This window comes from Mesoplodon bidens (assembly GCF_964165515.1).
Source record: "Mesoplodon bidens genome assembly, chromosome: 1".
Lineage (NCBI taxonomy): Eukaryota > Metazoa > Chordata > Mammalia > Artiodactyla > Ziphiidae > Mesoplodon > Mesoplodon bidens.
The window spans coordinates 48,676,647-48,700,094 of NC_138176.1; the positions used below are offsets into that span (position 1 = coordinate 48,676,647).

At 45.0% G+C, this 23,448-nt stretch overlaps 1 protein-coding gene across 2 annotated transcripts in view; it reads left to right on the plus strand.

Annotated features, from left to right (window-relative positions):
* VSTM4 (V-set and transmembrane domain containing 4) overlaps positions 1 to 23,448 on the plus strand; it is a 90,478-nt gene that overhangs the window by 24,902 nt on the left and 42,128 nt on the right. Inside the window, exons 4-6 of one of the 2 annotated variants that reach the window (XM_081226320.1) lie at positions 5,960 to 6,067; positions 15,862 to 15,895; positions 16,177 to 17,220. In XM_081226320.1, the coding sequence (XP_081082446.1) occupies positions 5,960 to 6,067; positions 15,862 to 15,895; positions 16,177 to 16,324 (290 nt within the window). In that variant the 3' untranslated portion in view covers positions 16,325 to 17,220. Of the gene's footprint in view, positions 1 to 5,959; positions 6,068 to 15,861; positions 15,896 to 16,176; positions 17,221 to 23,448 lie in introns of those variants that run through there. The other variant, XM_081226319.1, reaches the window with a different exon arrangement.

Below are 23,448 nucleotides of genomic sequence, written 5' to 3' on the forward strand. Positions count from 1 at the left end.
AAGTAAAATAATCCCCAATTCCCTCCCTTCCCTTCGTCTCTCATTCAGTGAATGCCTATTTGTTAACAAAGAGATGTGTGACTTTCCTCCTCATAAAGTGAAGCAGTGGAAAAAGCAATTGATGTATCCGTATTTCTGAGGCTGTCCTACGACCCAGGCACTGGGAAGAGGTGGGAGTCTGGAGGTGTCCTGGGGGCTCCCTAAGGTAGGCCGCTGGCAGACGTGACAGCAGGAGCCCTGTTCATCATCAGGTGCATAAGAATGTCATGGGGGGTTGTTAGTAACCCAGACTCCGGGCCGCGCCCCCACCCTGCCCCACCCCCTGCCAAGAATCTGATTATTATATTTAGGAAGAGATAAAAGAATTTGCACTTCATCAGGGCTTGAGGTGTTTCTGGTGCAAGTGATCCAAGAACAGTTTGAAAATGCTGTGGTACAATACCCAAGACTTTATATATTTGGCAGGATTGTAGCATTTGGAAGTCCACACACGCCTTGTGGCACCATCAGCATCTCTAAAACACTTTGTATAATTAATGATATTTTAAAGTTCACGTGTAGCTACAGAATATCAGGGTTATTCTCGATCTAACTCTACACAAAATCTGTAGGCCAACAGGCACTGTCTTCTCAGCACAGAGAACTGGGTCCCTTCAGGAAGGCTGAATTGGAATTCTCACTGTGTATCCTGCCTCAGAGCAGCTGTGTCCTAAGTGCTCTTTCTCTGTGATTTCAGCAGCAGCGGCGGCGGCAGCATCGATGGGTTTTGCTTTTTTAACCCAGCCACAGCGTTGGCGAGGTCAGGGATACAGTTGAAATTCCCCAGCGCCTGATCCCCAGGCCTTTGCCCTTTTGTTCCTGGATGGGAGAGCTGCGGCAGGGCTTGAGGACGGATATCCATCCTCCTGGGGCTTAGCTCGGCCTGGCTGTGTGCCTGCAGCACAATAAAAAAGCATTGTCAGTTCTCTTGGTGAGACGCTGGAATGAGTTAAAATCCCTCAAGGCTATTGCTCAGGCATTTCTCCCTGAGCAAGATGTTATCACCGGCTGGATAAAAAAATTAGTAGAAGTACGAGGTTTTCTCAACATAACTGTGATCTAGGTATTTGTCGTTGCCCTGGAAATGTAGAGGATGGACATTGACCTTCTGGATTTAGTGGTCCGGGGGGAGTTGGGTTCCTTCCCTGTGCTGAGGAATGCTGGGGTCACTGGGTTTCAAAGCAGCTCTGAATACTCCAGCCGGCCTCAGGGTTGCCGGGCAAGAGGTGTGCAGGCTGCCTTTCACGGGGACCGCTCTGCCTGGCGTGGCCTGGGAGGGTGGGAGCTGGCATGCAGACATTGTGCACCCCGTCTTGGCCTCCCTGCCACGTGCACATCGCTCCAGCCTGCTGGCCCCACCATCTGCTTCAGGGAGGCCCCAGGCTGGGGGCAGCAGGGAGATAACTTTCTGCATGGCGGCTTGCAGTTGAGTCCAACGAAGCAATGTCTTTGGAAGTCCAATGGCAGAAGACGAAACTGCAAGTGAATTTGGAGAATATAACAAGATTTTTAGAATTATTTTGAGTGTTCAGTGTTCTGTGGTATTTTAAAAGCTAAGCCCAGATTTGGTTAAGTGCAGATGTTTTGTTCAATTTGAACCTGAAGGTTTGGATTCAGCCTCTGGACAAGCATTGTTTGGCTGGGTCTGAGTTTGAAAACCTCTGGCCCACATTTATAATTAGAGAGGTGTTTACATAAAAGGAAAAGGAAAAGACGGAAGATAGGGCAACGTTGGGCCAGTATTCCAGCCTGAGAACGATGTCTGGAGCTGCACTGTGGCTGCCTGTGTCACCGGGGCAGAGCTTGGCTCTAGCCTGCTGGCAAAATGTATCCCTGGAGTGTTGGGAGTTTGTGACCCCGGCTCAAATGGCTCAGGGTTTAACCTTTGTTTTCAGAGAAAGGGGAGGTGGTTTTAGCATTCTGAGTAGATACAGCAGGGAGATTGCCTTTGTGCAGCAAAGGAATGCTTGGAACAGAGGAAAAAGTCAGAACCTTGGGGTAGTGGCTGCTGCCCAATCCAGGGAAACTCAGGTGTTCTTCTTGAGTTTTTCCTCCTACAAGGTGACACTTTTTAATGTTCTTGTGGCTTCAAGAATACAATAGAGCAGGCATGATCCATCCTAGGCCTGTGGGGACCCACATGCGGGCGGCCGGTGCCTCCTGGCCGGTGTCCACAGCCTGGAGGGCCTGTGTGCTTGGCAGCGTAGCTGAACCTTCCAGACAGGCCAGATGTTTTGTGACTGCAGCTGTGGCTCCCTGTGGCGAGCCCCCTCTGTGCGCGTTGAGGAGGCTGTGATCTGAAACCATCATGTGGGCCTCCTGGTGCCCCTTGCCTCCTGCCTGAGAGTGGGCCACAGATGTCTGCAGCATGCTTCTGGGGACACTCGTGGGAGAGTCTCGCTGCGACCTTGTTCCCCCTTTGGTTCCTGCAGTCCCGAAACCAAACAGAGAGTTCTGATGAAGAGGGGAGCTCGTGGGTTAGGTCGCTTCGCTCCAGCAGTGCAGAAACTTTAGGAAGATAGTTCTTCTCTCCATCCCAAGACTGAAGCCAAATTGCTGTTGCCTTTTGGTCCCGGGGCCCGAATCTCTGGAATCCTTTTGAGGCAGATGCTGCGCCCACCAGCCCCCGTTCTGTCTGCCTGGCACTGTGACCACATTGTTTCCCAGCCTCTGGTGCCAGAAATGGCTCTGCAGTCCTGTTCCCAGAATAGTTCGTTCAACAGTATGTAAATCCAGGACTGGCCTTATGTTCTCCGTGTTCTGTCCGGTCCTGTATCCTGTCCTGAGTCCCAGTCTGTGACCTCTGCTCTGTCCCTTGGAATTTCATGTTGTTTAAATGGAGGCCCAAGCCTGTCTCCTAACTGACCACCTGCAGAGTTCTCTACCCTATTAGTTTGCAAGGCCCACACATCCGAGACACAGGCATCTATTTAGAAAGGCAGTTTTGATCTCAGTTACAGGAGAGAGTTTTCTCTATTTCTATCTAGTCTCCTCATACCCCATGGAGCTCCTCGACCCCTGTAACCTGGCTTTGTCCCTCCCATCACACTGAACGGGCTTTCCTCCAGGACTTTTCCAGTAGCTTCCTAGTGGGAAATCCCAATGGGGGTTTTCCAGTAGCGATGATGCTGTTAGAGAATCTTTCTTACAGCATTCTACTCTCTTGGCTTCTAGAACTCTCACTGGGTCCTCCTCGGCTCTTGTGACTGGCTCCTGGCTCCTGCTCTCTTTGTAGGATACCCTTTCTTGCTCCCACCCACCTGCCCTGTTCCCTAAATATTAGTGCAAGTGCTCCCTTCACCTGCAACCTTGTCCTATTGTGTTTTCTACTTAGTTTATTTTTAGTCCAGGCTTCTAAGGTGCCTTCTAAGAAACCTACTCGAACTAGCTTAAGTGAATATGCTGGCTGAACCTGAGACCAAGGGAGGCGCTCCAGGGGCAGGGACATCCCCGGGCCTCCCAGGGGAATCCGAGATGTCTGATTCCATCCCATTCCCCCTCCTTCCCTCTCCTTGACCATATAGCCTTACCTGCTTCTCCAGGCTCGCCGTGGAAGCCAGCCACCCCAGTAGGCTTACTGCTTGCTTCTTCAGCTTAAGCACTTAATCAGCTGCTTCTCTAGGTCCTGAGTGCATTCTTGCTGACTCAGTAATTCCACTTCTAGGAACTTTAATCTTGAGAACACAGTGTGAGAGACTCATTAAGGTTTAAGGTTGTGAATACTCACCGTAGAATCATTTATTATAGGGAAGGTCGGAACACTTTGAGTAGCCAATGGTAAGATATTAAGTCTCTCATGATGACGTATTAATACCACAAACTTTTATCGTAGTTTTCAAAATTAAAATCGCTTTTTGAAGAGAGCGTAATGAGAAAATGAAATTTAAATAAAAAGAAAGATATAAAACAGTATGATCTTAATTTAAAAATTATACATATACATCATAAAGTACAGCAGTAGTTAACTCAAAGTGATGGATGGCTGATGACTTTTTTTCTCTCTCTCTGTTTTTATTCTCTCTCTGTATTTTTGCATTGTCTGTGTTATTTTAACTACAACTCACCACAGAGGTCTAGTCCTCTGGGAAGCCCCTCCAACCTCCCCAACCGGGATGGGTCCCTCTTCTGCATGTTTCTGGTTCTGGACACGTATTTCTATGGTTCAGGTACCATGCAGCCCTCTGCTTTCTTGACAAGAAGACCTTTGGATGTTCATCGTTATATTTCTTGTACCTAAGAGCAGGCTGAATATGTCTGTTGGCTAAAGAAATTTATCAGCAGAGAAACATTTTTGCTAAGTTCAAACATTTACTAAGTTCAAATATCTGCAGCCTTTTGCTTCATAGAAGATTAAAATAATGATTCTAGCTTCCCTTTTGCTTTCTTAGCAGTTTGGGCATCGTATCAATCAGATTGGTGACACAGTTGATCACTGGAGTTTAAGAAATGGATGTATATTGTTATGGTCTGAATGTTCGTGTCCCCTAAAATTCATATGTTGAAATCCTAACCCCTAATGTGATGGCATCAGGAGGTAGGGCCTTTGGGAGGTGATTAGGTAATGAGCGGGATTACCTCATGAATGGGATTAGGGTCCTTATAAGAAGGGATCCTTGAGAGCTTGCTTGCTTGCTCTCTGTTCTCCTCCACGTGAGGATACCAAGAGAAGACGTCTCCAAACCAGGAATAGAGTCCTTACCAGACACTGCACCTGCCAGTGCCTTGATCTTGGACTTCCTAGTCTCTAGGACTGTGAGATATAAATGTTTGTTGTCTAAGTCACCCAGTCTGTGGTATTTTGTTATAGCAGCCTAAACTAAGATACACATGAACGTGATTGAATCACTGGAAGGTAAAACAAACTTATTTTGAGATAATTGTAGATTAACATGTATTTCTAACAAGTAATGCAGAGAGGTTCCTTGTACCAGTTGGTACCCTTTTATCCAATTTCTCCCAATGGTATCATCTTGCAAAACTGTAGTATAACATTGCAACCAGGATATTGACATTGATATAGCCGAGATACAGAACATTCCCATCACTACAAGGGTCCCTGATAGCAAGACCCATTTTTCTCCCGTCTGTTCCCTCCTTAACCCCTGGCAACCACTAATCTGTTCTCCATTTCTATCATTTTGTCATTCCAAAAACGTTGTATAAATAAAATCATACAGTATGTAATTTGGGGGGATTTTTTTTTCCACTCAATATAACGCTTTGTGCAATAGTTCATCCCCTTCTGTTGCTGAGAAGTGTTTCATGGTGTGGATGGACCACAGTTTGTTTACCCATTCACACACGGAAGGACATCTGGGCCGTTTCCAGCTTTTGGTTATTATGAATAAAATTGCTACAAACATACACATACAGGTTTTTGTGTGAACTTAAGTTTTCATTTCTCTGGACAAATGCCCCAGAGAGCAGTTGGTGAGTTGCATGATAGTCATAGGTGTATCTTTTAAGGAACTGCCAAACTGTTTTTCCAGAGTGGCCGTACCATTTTACATTCTCACCAGCCATGTCTTATCTGTATCTTTGTCAGCATTTGGTATTGTCCTAGTTTTTATTTTGGCTGTTCTGATAGGTATTATCCCAATATATGGGATATCTCATTCTTCATATGGGTATTTACAGAGCAAAGTTTTCAATTTTGAGGAAATCTAATTTTTCTAATTTATCAAGTTTTCCTTATATGGATGGTGCTTTTGGTGTCAAGTCTAAAAATTCTCTGCTTAGTCCTAGATCTCAAAGATTTTTCTTCTATGTTTTTTTCCAGAAGTTTTCTTGTTTCTGTTTTACATTTAGGCTTGTGGTTCATTTTGAGTTGAGTTTTGATAATGTGTGAAGTTTTTGTATTTGGAGCATCTCCTGTGGCGTGGCCTGTCCCGACAATCACCTGCATGTCCCTGCCTTTTAGACCTCTACGTGTATGCTGTGCTCGTGTGCTGTGTGGGGATTCTCAGCGTTCTGCTCTTCACTCTGACCATCATCTGGCAGTCTGTGTTTAGCAAGAGGAAATCCAGAGGTAAGAGAACAGATAAAGTCATGTCTGGAGTGGGGGCACAACCAAACCACAGATAGGCAGAAGATGTTGGGCAAAGTATCACTTTGGTTGAAAGATGCATCCTGAGTCAGGGATTATTTACCTGTGACTGGTAAGCAGTGTGAGTGAGGAGATGTGTCTACCTTAGACTCTGCTAAAATCAACTGTGGCCACTGTTGACATCATTTCAGTACCCCCTTTTCTCAAATCCCTTCCTTCGGTGGTTTCTGAGGGCCCTTACCTCTCTCTTCCTCCCAGAAGAGGCTGTGGAGTCAGATGACCCAGGGTTTGATTCCGGCTCTGCCGCTTAAGACTGAGTTTTTAGACACGTTCCTTAACCACGCTGAACTTTGGTTTCCTCATTTATTAAATGACATGGGATGGACACCACCTTCCTTAGATTGAATGTTGTTGTGTGTTCATAATTTAATTACAGTACCTGATGCTGTGCCTGGCAGGCAGATGGGACTGGAAAGGCACCCCTTCCCTTCTCTTCCTGTCCAGTCTGAGTGTTCCCTTCCTTCTGTCTCCTTTCTGGGTTCTGGGTCCCCTGGGTTCTGTCCTTAGCCCCTTCTTGCTTTACTCTTTCTCCCTTAGTGACTATAGTTCTCATGGCTCTGACTCTTATCTCCCTATGAATGCTGCCTGCTTTCTCTCTCTAGTCCCCGCCTCTCACCAAACCTCCAGATCATGTTTCCACCAGCTCCTCTTTCCTCTGAAATACCCTCCCTGTGCACCCCGACTTCAGAATTTCTGAAACAGATGGGGACCCTGCAGCTCCCAGAGATGATCTGGGTAAGAGCTGGGCTCTGGAATTAGAATAACTCTGGTTCAAATGGCGACTGTTCACCTACCAGCTGATGACTTACCTGCTGTGCCTCACCTTCTCCCTCTAAATAATGGGGAAAATACCAGTATACCAGTCTCACAGGATTGTTGTGAGGATTAAGTTGGAAAAAAAAACCCACAAATAAAACCCTTTACCCATTCCACCTCCTTGTAAGTGTCCTGCATTTATGATGACATATGGTTATAATTATATATAGTAATTATTACTATTAGCCCAAGGTCATAAAGCTGGGAAGTATTAGATTTGGTGGTCATGGCTTAGGGGGACAATTAAACAGGGAAACTGAGCACAGTTTCCAGAGGGGACTCTCCCCAGAGGTGCAGTCAGGGCTAAAGGAATCTGGGAGGGAGGGAGAGAAAGGCATTCAGGGACCAGCACCTGGGGGATGCTGTTTCCACCCTAGAGCTTAGGGGACAAGGGGAGAAGAGGTTTCTGGAACTTTTGAGAGCTGCAGCTGTGGGAGAATTGTCACCAATAAGAGCCTTAGAAGAGGGACTTAGGCAATGCCAAACCAGGCTGCAGCAGGGAGGGAGCCAGGAGCCTACCTTCCTCAGCCCCTCCCTGCCCCCTGCCTTCAGCTGTCCCTCCGCTGCTTTCCTTTGGTCCTACCACTCAGACCGGAAGCCAGAGGACGTGCACAGAGGTCAGCCTCCAGGGCCTGAGCAGGGTGGAGAAGGGATGGGGAGCTGGACGGGTGCGCAGAGCCATGCAGCACTGGAATCAGAGCCAGAGCTCTAGCCAGATCCTTCTTCCGCAGCCCGTGCCCTGCCTACCGTGCTCTGCGTGTCTGTGCTGCACTCTGAGAGCCTCCCTCCACGCCTGCGCATACCTCATCCACGGTGCCTGAGCTTTTCTCCTGTTCCAAAGACTTGATGGCTTTGATGAGCTCGTGGCACATGTTGCACACGTGCAAATGTATTTGCCTCCCTCCAGGAGGATGGTGTGTAAGACAGGGACCATGCATCTGACCCATTCTCCTTGGAATTCGGCTCATGACAGCTGCTCAACAAATGGTGGGCAAATGGCTTTGTTTCCCAGCTGCTTTGTTCCCAGCTGTTGGAGTTTTCATGCCACATTGGCAGTCTCCAAGCCTGTTTTGCTCGAAAGGCACCTCTGCCTGGGCTCAGGGGCATAATAGAGAAATCTGCCTGGAGTGCAGGCCCTGTTAGGCCGTGGGGAGGAGCAGGGAAACAAAGCAACATAGGCAGTTCAGGAGAAGCCCTTCTCCTCCAAAGCCAACAAGGCAGACTGGGACATAAGCTCCAGGCTTCCCACAGAGCCACTGAGAACCCAGATCTTAGCTGCCCTCGTGCCCCTGGGAGTGGGCTCCAGATGGCCTCATGTGTGCCTGTGCACAGCGTCTGAAGCCCTATGATCTGTCAAGAGCTTTGCCTGAGCACCTGCTGTGAGTCAGACCCCTTGCTGGCCCCTCCACATTCTCGTGAGTCCTCACCACCAGCCCGAATGACAGCCCATATTGCTCCCATTTGACAGAGGACACAGCTGGGGAACTTGATCAAGTCCTGAAACAAGGGAGTGGCAGAGCCCAAGCCCAGCCCGATCCTCAGCCTCCGTTTTTCTGTTCAAGGAAACCTCAGCCATCTGGGGGCCGACGTTGCCGAGGAATTTTCCTTCAGCCTTCAATGCGGTTGTTGCTTAGGTCCTCCCCAGGCAGCAGTTCACGGCTCCTGCAGCTCCCTGGGGGCGTGGCATCCATCTGGTACAACTGCTGCCCGCAGGCTGGCATCCTGTATCCCTGGCAGGACCGTGCACGTTAGGCCTGGCGTTAGCCCTCACCTGGACCTGGGAGGCTTAGAGCAGCACTGCCCAAACCTTCAGGAACAGACTGCTCACCTGGGAACGTGCTCCAATGCAGATTCTGATTCAGAGCATAAGGGCAGGCCTGACAGTCTGCATTTCTAATGAGAAGTGCAGGCAGTGCCACCCTGATGATGGGAGGCCTCACTTTGAGTAGCAAGGCCTTAGAACCAGTTCTTCTTCACTCTAGCCTACTCAGCACTTCTCTTTACAATGAATATTTTGAAATGATCCCATTACTATCTTGAAATGAAACTCATAGATAAACTTACGCTCCCGGGATGCACAACAATCAAATCAGGCCCAGACCCCCTTGTTATATAGACAGTTTCTGGGTTTCCTGTGCAAGTGTGTTTGTTGGTCCTTCTGCATCTTCCTGCCTGCGTGGGGGCCACAGAGCACCCAGGTTTGCAGGCTCCTCACACACACACGTGGGAAGCGGAGGACAGCCTGGCACCTGCTCTCCCGCTTGCTCAGCAAGATCTGTCTGAAAAGAGGATGTCAGAGTAGCTGTCTCTGCTCCTGATGTGATCTCCCGCTGGGCCTCTGAGATACACACACCCCATCCTGGAAGCCAGGGGACCTGAGGGCCAGTCCCCTTCTCTCTCACCTTCCTGCTGCCCTGCCCTCACCCTGTCCTCTTAGGGCACTCATTGTTCATAGAGCTGGCGTTAATTGCCCCACGTGGGACTTACTTTCTACTTTCCTCTGAGCTGTGAGTCTCCATCCCTAATCTTTGTGAGTGCCGGGATGCCTGGAACTTCATCCCAGGGCCTCTGCAGCTCTGAGTCACCCTGGAATGCACCAATCCTGGTGGCGTTACTCTAGTGGATTTTCAAGCACACTGGTTTCAAAGGCCTTTGCTTCTCCCGGAATGAGTCCATACCTGCTGCTTTGGTGTGGCCCCAACGATCCCGCAACCTTCCATGTTTGAGCTTTTAAAAGGAGAGCTTTGAAGGCACATGCAACCAGAGGGAGAGGGGTCTAGCCCCTTTGTCTCGGCTCTCATATTTGTCATGACTGCGTTTAGCTTGCACTCGATGTGCTAAAACCCTGGCTCCAAAGCCAGGCTCCCCACGGCTTGCTAGGCACCTACATCTGCCTGCCACAAACTGGCTCTCCGCTTGCTTCCCCGTGGTGATGGGATCGAAGGGCCTGTGATCTTTTCTCTCAGAAGTCCAAGAAAGAGGGAGCTGGGGCGCTGCCTCCCACTCACAGCCCTGCTTAGTGGAGGCAGGAGGCTGCCAGGTACGGAAGGGGGTGGCTGTGGACAAGGTGTCCCTGGGACCTTGGGGAGGATGAAGGGCTCACCAGCCTGGCATCAGAGACGCTCGGACACTGGGACACCCCAGCACGAGCTCTCCCCGCCAAACACTTCTGAGACGCAGGCTTGGTCATCAGAGCTTGTGGGAAGGCTCAGTGAGCTCTCCTAGGCCCGCTGCCCCATCAGAAGGGAGCCCGTCTCCCCGATTGGGTGCTCGGAAGCCTCCCCAGTAGCTTCATGAATAGAGCGCTGGACCTAGGGCCTGGATTCAAGCTCCTTTACTTGTAAAGCAGGTCTTCTCAAGCCCCAAATAAATGTCCTGAGCCCCAGGTGTCCTCACTGGGAAATGGGGATAAAAGTTACTCTTACCTCACAGGGCTCTGGGGACACTTTTCCCGGTGCCGTGGCTGCCAGTCCTGGGCCTGGGCAGCTCCAGGGGCCACCTTCTTCTGTGTGTGGTCCACCTCTCCAGGTGGCATCCCTCCATTGTAGTCGTGGTGACGGTGGCTCAGCCCTCCCGACGGCTAGGGCAAATACAACCCCCTTGTGCACTGTCCTGAGTAGAAATACAAGGTGGGCTGTGCATGTAGTTGGACATCTTTTTTTTTTAGTAGTCACATTTAAAAAGTAAAAAGATAACAGGTGACATTAATTTTAATCCATTTTATTAAACCCAATATATCTGAAATACCATTTCAACAAGCATCATCATAAAGATTCTGAAAGAGATATTTTATATTCCTTTTTCCATATGAAGGCTGAAATCCAGCAGGTCTTCTCAGGCCCCAAATAAACATCCTGAGCCCCTAAGATTTCACAGTTCCAGCACATCATATCCTGGACCAGTTACATTTCCCGTACTTGATAGCCACCCCAGCTCACGACTACCATACAGGACAGCATGACTCTAGATAGAGAGCTTTATGCACTGGTGCTTTCACTGAACGGCTGTGGCCCTAAAATGCTCTTTGTACCAAGACAACAGGAGGTAGAAAACTTGGTTCTCCCCCTCAGCCTTCTACCTGGTGACTGAGGGAGACGGCTTTACCTGTAACCGTGCCAACCTGGAAACGTGGTCAAGGCAGGGCTGCTTCCTGGAGGGGCTGGCTCTTGAGCTTGGCGTGGCGGGAGCGCCCTGCTGCGCAGAGGAAATGGCTGGGATAGGAAGAGGGCATCCCAGTCCTGACCCTCCCTCCAGAGAGAGGCAGATGGTGCTTTTCCAGGCTGCAGGGCACCTGCCTGTGCTGGGGCGGGAGGATGCTGGGAGACCACTGTGCAAATGCACCGGGCCCTGTGCAGGGGATGCCACTGCGCTCACCGTGCATCTAGAATGCTTTGTGAGCAGAGCAGGAATATCCAGAGGACCTATCTCAGAGTCTCTGCAAGGCCTGGGGTCCTGAAGAAGGTGCCGGCAAGTTGAGGGGCAATGAGGGGGAAGGTCAGCCGTACCTCAGAGGCCCTAACACTGCTACAGAGCGTGATAGGATGGGGGGCATGGCTGCCTCCACCCCAAATTAACCATAGTGGGGTAGGTAGTGGTGACAGGGACAGTCCCAGGTGGCAGTGATGGCCTCCAGCCTGGACATGTCATCTGGGAGGTTTGGCCATGCGGTGGCCTCTGGGTGCAGTTTGGGCCCAGGCTATGAGGCAGAGGAAGGGTGGCTCAGGACCTCGTGCTCACAGGTGTCTTCCTATCAGAAGAGGTGAGAAAAACAGCCCTTTCTTTTAGAGTCCTCAAAGTCCTGAGGATCACAAGTCACCACTTAAAAAACACCATGTCCCGAGTTTTCATTTCTCTGCAGGTTGGTTGCCTTGCGTGGAGCCTGGAGCCTTTGGCTCAAGTGCCCTGGGTGCCAGGCTGTGGCCTGTGGTGGAGACTGGCTCCAGAATCACCCTTCATTGCTTTTCGTCTCTTCCTGGTCTCACTTCCCCACTCTCCAGTGGGTTTCTTAGGATCACCTCCCACATAGACTCTGCACTTGAATCCCTGTCTTACAGGCTCTGCTTCTGGGAACCCCTAGCTAAGACAGGTGACACAGTTATGTAATCAGCAGTGATTATGCTATGCATATTTAAGGGAGATTCCAGGCAAGGTCTATTTCTCAGATGCCCATAATTCTTCCCCTTGGTGTCCAGGATCACTTTTGGCCCCTGGGCTGTCCCTCTTCATTAAAGGGACATCAGCCCTGCATTCACTGGGCTGAGACTTCATAAGCTTCAGTTGGCAAGTGCTGGCCGAGGTGCACGGCCTGTGCCTGGCACTGACTCTCCTCGCCAGGCTCCTGGCCCTTCTGAGTTAGCCCCCCGCCCCCATGGCCAATTACTAAGGAGCCCCCCAGCTGCTCTCCTGCTCCCTGGCTTCCTGATCTGCAGGCTGCCCGCCTTCCTGCCCCTGGACCGGACTTTCCCAAACACAGGTCAGAGCACGGGGTTCTCTAGGGCCCAGTCCCGGCTCTGCCCTGCTCCAGCCCTGGGACAGGGGACCAGCCATTTATCCTGGACACTACTTTTTTCGTCTGTAGGAGCCCTAATACCAGCCGCCCAGTTCCTCTGAGAAGAATGGTGTGGAGTAGTTACAAGAGGGCTCTGGAGTCAGGCTGCCCAGTTTTGTCCCTTCGCAGGTGTGTTAGTTTGCTCGGAATGCCATAGCAAAGCTTATAGGTGGCCGTTGTCTCCCTGTGTCTTCACATGGTTTTCCCTCTGTGCATGTCGGTATCCCTAATCTCTTCTTATAAGGACACCAGCCCACCCTAATGACCTCATTTTAACTTACTCACTCCTTTAAAGGCCCTATCTCCAAATGCAGTCATATTTTGGGGTATTGGCCTTTAGGGCTTCAACATATGAATTTGGGAGGGGGTACAGCTCAGCCCATAATATTAGCTGTGTGACCTTGGGCAAGGCCCTTAACCTCTCTGTGCCTCAGTGTCCTCCACTGTAAAATAGGTATGATGACAAAGTTATTGTGAAGATTGAATTAGAGTACAAAGTTGTGGTCTTCAGACATTTTTGTTTGCATAGCCCCTAAAATCATTTAAAAGATTATGCATCATTGAACATTTTTTATTTTTGACATCTAAACTTTTTCATCATAAATATAAATTGTTGTAAAGGATGCAATTTCCAAGGCAAATATTGACATCTTAAAAAGAAATGGTTGGGGCTTCCCTGGTGGAGCAGTGGTTGAGAGTCTGCCTGCCGATGCAGGGGATGCAGGTTCGTGTCCCGGTCCGGGAGGATCCCACATGCCGTGGAGCGGCTGGGCCCGTGAGCCGTGGCTGCTGAGCCTGCATGTCCGGAGCCTGTGCTCCGCAACGGGAGAGGCCACAACAGTCAGAGGCCCGCGTACTGCAAAAAAAAGAGAAAAGAAATGGTTAAATCTTTCCTTTACATCTAAGTATCATGAATTTAACTACATCTGTTGATTTAAAAAGACTCCATAAACAAACTTTAGCTGTTAGAAATTTTATATTGTCCCTTCTTTTCTTTGAATTTTTATCTTCAATCCACTTCCCCCACAAAATTTTATCCTATTTTCATACATTTTTGTTTTGAAAGTTCTTTGTTGATCACTGATTTTATTTCTCTGTAAAATAGTATGTGTATAAAAATTTAAATTAAGATTTTAAAAATTTCCTTATTCCACAAGTCTCTAGGTGCTAAATTTTTTTCCTGGATTGAGTTATCAGTAAATACTGCACAATCAGTAAAGATTTAGAAATGTATATAAAATTAATCAAAACCACATAAATACAAGTTTAGATAAATAATAATCATAAGAAGTAAAATTTTATTGGAAATGTATATTTATTGAAATAGATTTTTATTTTTACTTCCTATATTCTTGTATGAATTTGCAATAGAATTCAGCATCATTTCTATTCCTGTATTTTTAAGAGATGTTAGCTCTGAAATACCTCTTTCAATATAAAAAGAGGCAGGAATGGATGAAGTTTCCTTATACCACTCAGTACTTTAAACTGCTTCTGAGTTTTATGTCAAAAGTCACAATGATCTACCATCGAAAATGATTTTAATACTCTACCAGCTGACGACTGGATTAGGTCATATTTCAATCCTTGTTGAAAGCAAAATATTGGAAAGCTTTCCTCTAGTGAAAAGTTTATTTGCCCAGTCATTGCTTTCTCAACACTGACACCAATATTTTAAATCATTTATTGATTCATTTGGGGCCATTGATGTGCCCACTGGCTTTTACCCCCAGGACAGGTCTCTGTAGTACAAGTCAGGATGGGTAAGAGGTATGCCTTGATTTTATGAAGTAGAAAGGGTGATATAACAGGGAGGGAGGGAAAGGAATACAGCCAGACCTCAGGCAAGTTCCAGGGGAATGAATTCTAAGGAAAGAATACCATGGGAGTTGAGGATCCAGAAACAGATGTCCTTAAAACTGTTCTTCCTAAGAGTGCCCAGGGGAATGCAAACCCCAGACTAAAGACCACTGATCTATATAATAAGCTTAGAATAGTGCCAGGAACATATGAAGTGTTCAGGAAGTATGAACTATGGTTTTATTATTATTGCATCTGTAAATTATCTAGCATATAGTAGGTATTAAGTAAGTGGAATGCAGAAAGAGTTCAGATACTATTAGGGGGTTGGACAAGACAAACCAAAAAAGCCCCTCTAAAGCTGATTCTGTCATTCTGGTTTGGAGCCTGCATTGGTCACTTGCATCACAGATCACTTCAAGTGTAGGAGCTTGAAACAACAACTGTTTTATTTGCTCACAATTCTGCAGGTCAGCAAGTTGACCTGGGCTCAGCTGAGCAGTTCTTCTGGCCTCAGCTGGATCACTCATGCAGCTGCAGCCTGCTAGTGGGTCAGCTGGGGCCTGGCTCATCTGGGATGACTCGTGTCTGTTTCATGTGGTCTCATCTTCCAGTAGGCTAGCCAGGCTTCTTCATGTGATAGCAGAAGAGTTCCCTGCAATGAGAGAGAGAGAGAGAGAGAGAGAGAGAGAGAGAGAGAGAGAGACAGCTCACAAATCTCAGAGCACAGGGCCTTTTATGCTTCTGCTTGTGACTGATTGGCTAATATTTCATTGGCCTAAGCACATCGTGTCGCCAAGCTCAGAGTCAGTGTGGGAGGGAGTTACACAAGGATGTGGATAGATATATTAATGTGTGATTCATTGGGGTCATTGATGTAACACTCTACTACACAACTCCAGGGCCTTGTGGCTGTTTCAGCTTTACTTCTATTTGAAGTGAACTCAACGATGAGCTTAGATTGGACACTTGTTAGGATAACTGCCTAGGTATTCTTATTTTTCCTCTGTAGCTAGAACACGGTTTTTCTGAAGGAGACCTACTATGGAGGATGTCATTGCAAAAAATAAAAATAAAAAAAAAAGGCTATTTTTTCCCCCAGGACCTTCTCTTAGTCCTAGAAGAGCTTCGATCAGAGAATTAAAACCCATTTTGTAGAGAGGAGCGCCTAAGTGGAGAAAAGTTGCCCCAAGAAGGCTTTCTCATGACTAAGGCAGAGCTCAGAAGTTGGGTGACTCTATAACTCTAGGTTAGAACCATTTCAACCTGGCTTGGCAAAAAAAAATGAATTTTGGGGGTTATGTAACCAGGAAGCCTGAGGTGTATGGCTTCATGCCTGGCTTGATCCAGGTATGGAACAATATCAAGTCACTGTAGTGTCTTTGCCATGACTCTGCTGTACTCATCCAAAGAGAAGTATAATAGCCCTGAGAGGTGGTTTGTGCCAATGTTTGGGCAATACCTGGCCACCTACATTTCCTAGGAATTCCTAGAGATTATATATCTAAAGTAGCATTTATTTACCATCTTCTATTTCTTTTTCCTTTCACAGTGAGACACTATTTGGTGAAATGCCCTCAGAACAGGTAGGAATATTTTCTTCTTGTTTTCAAGTAAAACTCTTTGCTATTTTACTTTCTTTTGATATTACCAAGAAATGGTTAAATTCATATCTTTACCTTAACATCTGCATAGTAGTTCAAAAATTGGCCTAAAATGTGTGTTCTGCATGCACTTGCATGTTTCCAGATTTCACGTTCTGACTGTTGCCCTGAGAGGGGCCAGCAAACATGTGGCTCATGCTGGCCCAACATAAATGCTGGAGGAGGCTTGACACCTGCTCTTGAATGACTGTTCCCCTGTTTAGGAAGGAGCTGGCAGGTGGACTGAACCACTTTGATGCCTTCTGGCCACAAACACTCCTGATCCCCTTCCACCAACGCCTGCTTGTCCTATGTCCTACTCTACAGAATGCGTCCATTAGTGATACATGTGCTAAGATGCTAGCCTTTTAGCTGATGGGACACACCTCACAGGTAACAATAGTTATGGAGTTATGGTAGATATTGCAAACTCATAGTACTTAAAAATTTAGGACTTCTGGTCCAGACAGGATGGATTAGATCAATTTCTCTCTGCTCTTCCCTGCTAATAAGCACAACTATCAATTCTGGAAATAATATAAGAGACAGACAAAGGAGGACTCTGAAAGGTAGTAAGAAGAAAATGATGAGACAAAGGCAAAGAGAAATATGTTAAAAGCAACCAGAGAGAAACAATGCATTACCTACAGGGAAACGCAAATTTGAATGACAGTGCATTTTTCATCTGAATCAGTGGAGAGCAGAAAGAAGCAGCCCATTTTTCAAACACTGCAAGAAAAGAACTGTCACCCACAAATTCTATATTCAGCAAAACTATCCTTTAGGGATGAAGGGGATATAAAGACATTCTCAGATGAAGGGAAATGAAAAGAATTTTTAGTTTCACTATCAGGCCTACTTTAAAAGAATGGCTAAAAGAAATTCTTGAAATAAAAGGAAGTATCTTGATGCATTAGGAAGGAAGAAGGAAGAATTGAAAGAGCAGAAATCTGGGTGCATAAGTAGACTATTCTTTTCTTCATGAATTTAAAAAATAATATTTGATGATTGAAACAAAAATTATAAAACCATCTGATACTCAAGAAGAGCATTATGATATGTAAAAATGAGGAGGGTAAGTGACCTAAATGGAAATGAGATTTCCACACTTTACTTCAAGTGATAGAACATTTTTACCAGTGGGCTGTGGTGTCACATGTGTGTATTGCAATGCTCAAAGCAATTATTAAAGAATTATGAAAAATATATTCAAGGGCTTCCCTGGTGGCGCAGTGGTTGAGAGTCCGCCTGCCGATGCAGGGGACACGGGTTCGTGCCCTGGTCTGGGAGGATCCCACATGCTGCGGAGCGGTTAGGCCCGTGAGCCATGGCCGCTGAGCCTGCGCGTCCGGAGCCTGTGCTCCACAACGGGAGAGGCCACAACAGTGAGAGGCCCGCGTACTGCAAAAAAAAAAAAAAAACAACATTCAAAAACAATATAGAATAATAAAGATAGAATCCTAAAATATGTTAAAGTAACATAAAGAAACAGAGGGATGAGAACCGCAGAAAACAAACAGAAAGCAAATAATAAAATGGCAGACTTAATTGCTGACATACTATTTATCTTAAATGTAAGAGGTTTAAATACATCAGATGACAGAGGCTGACAGAGTGGATTAAAAAAAAATGACCTAAATATATGCTCTTTACAAGGAACTCATTTCAAACACAGTGACATAGGAAGATTGAAATAGAAGGATGGAAAAAGATATACCATGCAAACATTACCAAAAAATTCAAGAGTGGGCATACTAATACATGATAAAATAGACTTCAGAGCAAAGAAACTTACTAGAGATAAAGAGGGACATTAAATAATGATGAAAGGGTCAATCCACCAGGAAGACAAAGATCCTAAATGTGTATATATCAAATAGCAGAACCACAAAATGCCTAAAGCAAAAACTGAAAGAAGAAATAGATAAGTCCACAATGATAATTGGCAACTTCAACATCCCCTCTCAACAGTAGATAGACCAACTAGATAGAGGATTAGCAAGGATTTTGAAGATCTAAACAACACAGTCACCCAAGAGGACCAAATTGATATGTATCAAACACTCCAACCACCAACAGCAGAACACATTTTTTTTCCATCCCTCATGCAACATTCACCATAAGATATGGTTTGTCTTAGACCAAATCCTGGGTTATAAAACAAATCCCAACAAATTTAAAATAATTAAAATCATATAAAATGTGTTCTCGGACTACAGTGTAATCAAACCATAAAGCAGAAATAAAACAACAGCAAGAAAATCTCTAACCATGTGGAAATTAAACAACACACTTAAAAAAAAAAAATCCATGGGTCAAAGAGGGAGTCTAGAAGGAAATAAGAAATACATAGGATTGACCAAAAATGAGAATAAACATAACAGAATATGTGGTATGCAGCTAAAGCTGTGCTAACAGTGAAATTTATAGTATTAAGCGCTTACATTAGAAGAGAGGAAAGCCCTCCAATCAACATTCTGAGGTCTCACCTCAGGAAATTAGGAAAAGAGCAAAATAAACCTGAAGCAAACAGAAGGAAGGAGATAATAAAGATCAAAACAGGAACTGATGAAATTGAAAACAGCAATGTGATAGAGAAAATCAATGAAACAAAAAGCTGTTTCTTAGGAAACCTTTGGGAAAAAATGGGTAACGTGTACATAGGATCTCTCTGCTTTATTTCTTATGACTGTATGTGAATGTACAATTACCTCTGTTAAAGTTTTAATTAAAAATTGTATTTGATATCTCTGGGGGATCCTGTTTACAGTCCCAACAATCCCTATACTTGACTGCTTTGTGTTCCTGCTATTGAGTTTGGGATCCTCAGAAATCCTGTTACTCATATCAAAATGAAAAGTTATTTTATCGAGAGCTTACTGTCTACCAGGTACTGTTCTAGGAGCTTGGGAGGCAGTAGTGAAGTAAAGAGACAGAAATCCCTGCCTTCCTGAGTGCAAATGTATGTGTATATGTCCCCAGGAGAGATGTCTGAGTATGGTTGAGTGAGGGGATTAGCAAGTCCTCTCCCCCAGAAAGCAACTATAAATCTTAACAAAATTGACAGAAGTAACCATTTTAGCACTTTGGAAAGACCAGAGGTATATATTAACCTGAGAGGCTTTTCTACTTGAAAAACTGCTGAACTGCTGAGGGGAACAGTGATACCCTGTGGAGTTTTGGCCTTGGGCTGCCCTGATATTCTCCCCTCCCAGCTTGGCTGATGAGGAGATTCTTTTAAGGCAGGAAGTGCTGGGAGGACCATCAGCCTCTCTATTGTGGTAGAAGGGGGCTCACTTGACTTGGAGCAGTGTGCAAAGCCCACGTTCAGCAGTGTTGGCAGTGGAAGTGGCAGTCTTAGCAGTATTGAGCAGGGAGGCCCAGTGGTTCTGCTAGCCTGAGGTTTGGGTCACAGTTGGGTCAAGCATATCTCTGGCTGAGACAACATGCATGTGCAGAGGAGAGTGGAGGGCACGCAAAGGATAGAAAAAGATAAACCATGCACGTAGTAACAATAAGAGAGGTGGTAGCTAAGTTAATAAGACATACTTTAAGACAAGAAATATTACTAGAGACAAAGAAAGAAGTTTTTTAACTATAAAAGATCAACATATCAGGATAATTTAACACATTGCATGGACCAAACAACAGAGCCGCAACATACATGAAGCAAAAACAGAAAATTAAAAGGTGAAATTTTTCAATTATTCTAGAGTAATAGCTGGAAATTTCAATGCTCCACTCTCAATAATTGATAGAATACTGAGAGAGAAAATCAACCAGGACACAGAAGATGAAGCAGTTTTACCTGACAAATAAGAATGCTTTACCCAGTGACTGCATAATGTATTCTTTTCAAGTTTATTTGGCACATTCTCCAGGATAGGCCATATGCTAGGCCATAAAGCAAATCTTTATAAAGTTAGTATTTTATTTATGTAAGAAATCATATGAAGTCTGTTCTCTGACCACAACAGAATTAAATAGAAATTAGTGACAGAAAGAAATCTGGGAAATTCCTAAATGTTTTGAATTTCAAACAACATACTTTAAAATAATATGTGGGTCAAAGAAGAAATCAAAAGAAAAATTAGAAAATATTTTGAATTAAATAAAAATGAAAACACAGCGTATCAAAACCTATAGGATGCAGCTAAAGTAGTGCTTAGAGAAAAATTTATGGCCTTTAAATGCCTATATCAGACAAGAAGAAGGGTCTAAAATCAATACAAGCTTTCACCATAAGAGACTAGAAAAAAGAAGTGTAAGTGAAATCCAAAGTAAGCAGAAGAAAGGTTATAATAGAGATTAGAACAGAAATCAATGGCATGGAAAACACTTACACACACACACACACACACATAAAGAAGTATCAATGAGGGCTTCCCTGGTGGCGCAGTGGTTGAGAGTCCGCCTGCCGAGGCAGGGGACACGGGTTCGTGCCCCGGTCTGGGAGGATCCCACATGCCGCGGAGCTGCTGGGCCCATGAGCCATGGCCACTGAGCCTGCGCTTCCAGAGCCTGGGCTCCGCAACGGGAGAGGCCACAACAGTGAGAGGCCCGCATACCACAAAAAAAAAAAAAAAAGAAGTATCAATGAAACCAAAAGTTGGTTCTTTGAAAAGATCAATGGACTTGACAAACCTTAAGTTAGACTGTCCATGAAAATAAAAAAGAGAGAGAGAAAAAAACCAATTACCAAAATTAGGAAAGGAAAAAGGAATCACTACAAACCCTACAAAAATTAAAAGGTTATAATCCTGATAATCCAGGTTTATTCTAACAAATTAGACAACATAAATGAAATGGAAAAATTCCTAGAAAAACACAAATTTCCAAAACTGATTTAAAAAGAAAGCGATAGTCTGAATAAACCTATAATAAGTCCAGAAGTTAAATTGTTAACTAAAAACTTTCCAGCCATGAAAAGCCTAAGCCCACCTTGATTTACTGGTGAAGCATACCAAGTATTAAAGGAAAATAAGAATACCAACCTCTCACAAAGTCTTTCCAAAAAGTTGAGAAAGCGTAGTCTTTTCAACAAATGATGCTAGGACAAAATATATAAAGAACACTTACAACTCAATAATAACATGATAAATAACACAATTAAAAATGGATAAAGAAGACATACAGATGGCCAACAGGCACATGAAAATATGCTCAGCATCATTAATCATCAGAGAAATGCAAATTAAACCACAATGAGATATCATCTCATACCTGTCAGAATGGCTAGAATCAAAAATAACACAAATAACAAATGTTGGCAAGGATGTAGAGAGAAGGGAACCCTCATACACTGTTGGTGGGGAGGTAAGTTGGTATAGCCACTGTGGAAAACAGTGTGGAGGTTTCTCAAAAAACTAAAAATAGAACTACCACATGACCCAGTAATTCCACTCCTGGGTATACATTTGAAAAAAAACAAAAACACTAATTTGAAAAGATACATGCACTCCTATGTTCATAAGAGCACTATTTATGATTGCCAAGATATGGAAGCAACCTAAGTGTCTATCAACAGATGAGTGGATAAAGAAGATGTGGTATATATATACAATGGAATACTACTCAGCCATAAAAAAGAATGAAATTTTGCCATTTGCAGCAACATGGATGGACTTGGAGGGTATTATGCTAAGTGAAACAAGCCAGACAGAAAGACAAATACTGTGTGATATCACTTATACGTGGAATCTAAAAAACCAGTAAATATAATAAAAAAGGAACAGACTCACAGATATAGAGAACAAACTGGTAGTTACCAGTGGGGAGAGGGAAGGGGATTAAGAGGTACAAATTGCTATGTATAAAATAAATAAGGTACAAGGATATATGGTGCAACACAGGGAATATAGCCAGTATTTTATAATAACTATAAATGGAGTATAACCTTAAAAAATTGTGAATCGGGCTTCCCTGGTGGCGCAGTGGTTGAGAGTCCACCTGCCGATGCAGGGGACACGGGTTCGTGCCCCGGTCCAGGAAGATCCCACATGCCACGGAGCGGCTAGGCCCGTGAGCCATGGCTGCCAAGCCTGCACGTCCGGAGCCTGTGCTCCGCAACGGGAGAGGCCACTACAGTGAGCGGCCCGCGTACTGCAAAAAAAAAAAAAAAAAAAAAAAATTGTGAATCACTATGTTGTACACCTGAAACTTGCATAATATTGTACAGCAACTATATCTCAATTTAAAAAAATGAACAAAAAAGACTTGAATAGATATTTCCCTAAAGAAGATACATAAATGGCTTGCAAGTTCATGAAAATATGTTCAATATGATTAGTCATTAGAGAAGTGTGAATAAAACCAAAACGTGGTGCCACTAAACACCCACTACAATGGCTATCATAAAAAAGATAGAAAATGTCAAGTGTTGGCCATGTTGTGGTGAAACTGGAACCCTGTACATTGCTGGTGGGAATGTAAAATGGTGTAGCCATTTTGGAGAAATGGTTTGGTGATTTCTTAAAACATTAAACATAAACTTAACCATATGACCCAGTAATTTCACTGGTAGGAATCTACCCAGGAGAATGAAAACATATGTCCACACAAATCCGTGCATGCAGCTTTTCATAGCTGCTTTATTCATAATCACCAGAAGCTGGAAACAATCTAAATATATCCATCAACTGGTGAATGGATAAACAAAATTTAGTAATTCATTCACTGAAATACGATTTGATAATAAAAAGTAAGAAACTGCTGATCTATGCTACCCCAGCGGTGAACCTCAAAAAACGTTGTACTGGGCTTCCCTGGTGGCGCAGTGGTTGAGAGTCCGCCTGCCGATGCAGGGGACACGGGTTCGTGCCCCTATCCCGGAAGATCCCACATGCCGCGCAGCGGCTGGGCCCGCGAGCCATGGCCGCGGAGCCTGTGTGTCCGGAGCCTGTGCTCCGCAACGGGAGAGGCCACAGCAGTGAGAGGCCCGCGTACAGCAAAAAAAAAAAAAAAAAAAAACGTTGTACTAAGTCAGCTAAGCCAGATGCAAAAAATTACGTATTGTATGATTCCACTTATTTGAAATGTCCTGAAAAGGGAGATTTATAGAGTCAGAAAGTAGATTAGTAGTTGCTTAGGGCTGAGGGTGGGAATAGGGATTAACTATAAATAACTATTTATTTATAGTTTTGGGGGGTGATAGAGATGTTCTAAAACTGTATTGCAGTGATGATTGTACAACTTTATAAATCTACTAAAATTATTGAATTGTACACTTATGATCAGTGAATTTTATGGGGATTAAATTATGCTTCAATAAAGCTATTTGTTTCTTTTTTAAAGCGTATGCCCCGAAAAGCCTCCAAGGACCCGCATTTCAGGCATGGGGGAAGGTTATGGCTCAGGTGATCAGAGGCTGTGGAGGGACCAGCCTGCCAGTGTTTCTCAGGATTTGCATGCTGTGATCTAGCATCTGGCCTTACATTCTTAGCAAGCAGTGCGGGAATTTGGGATCCACTTCCTTCCATTCCCTGGCCTTCCCCTTC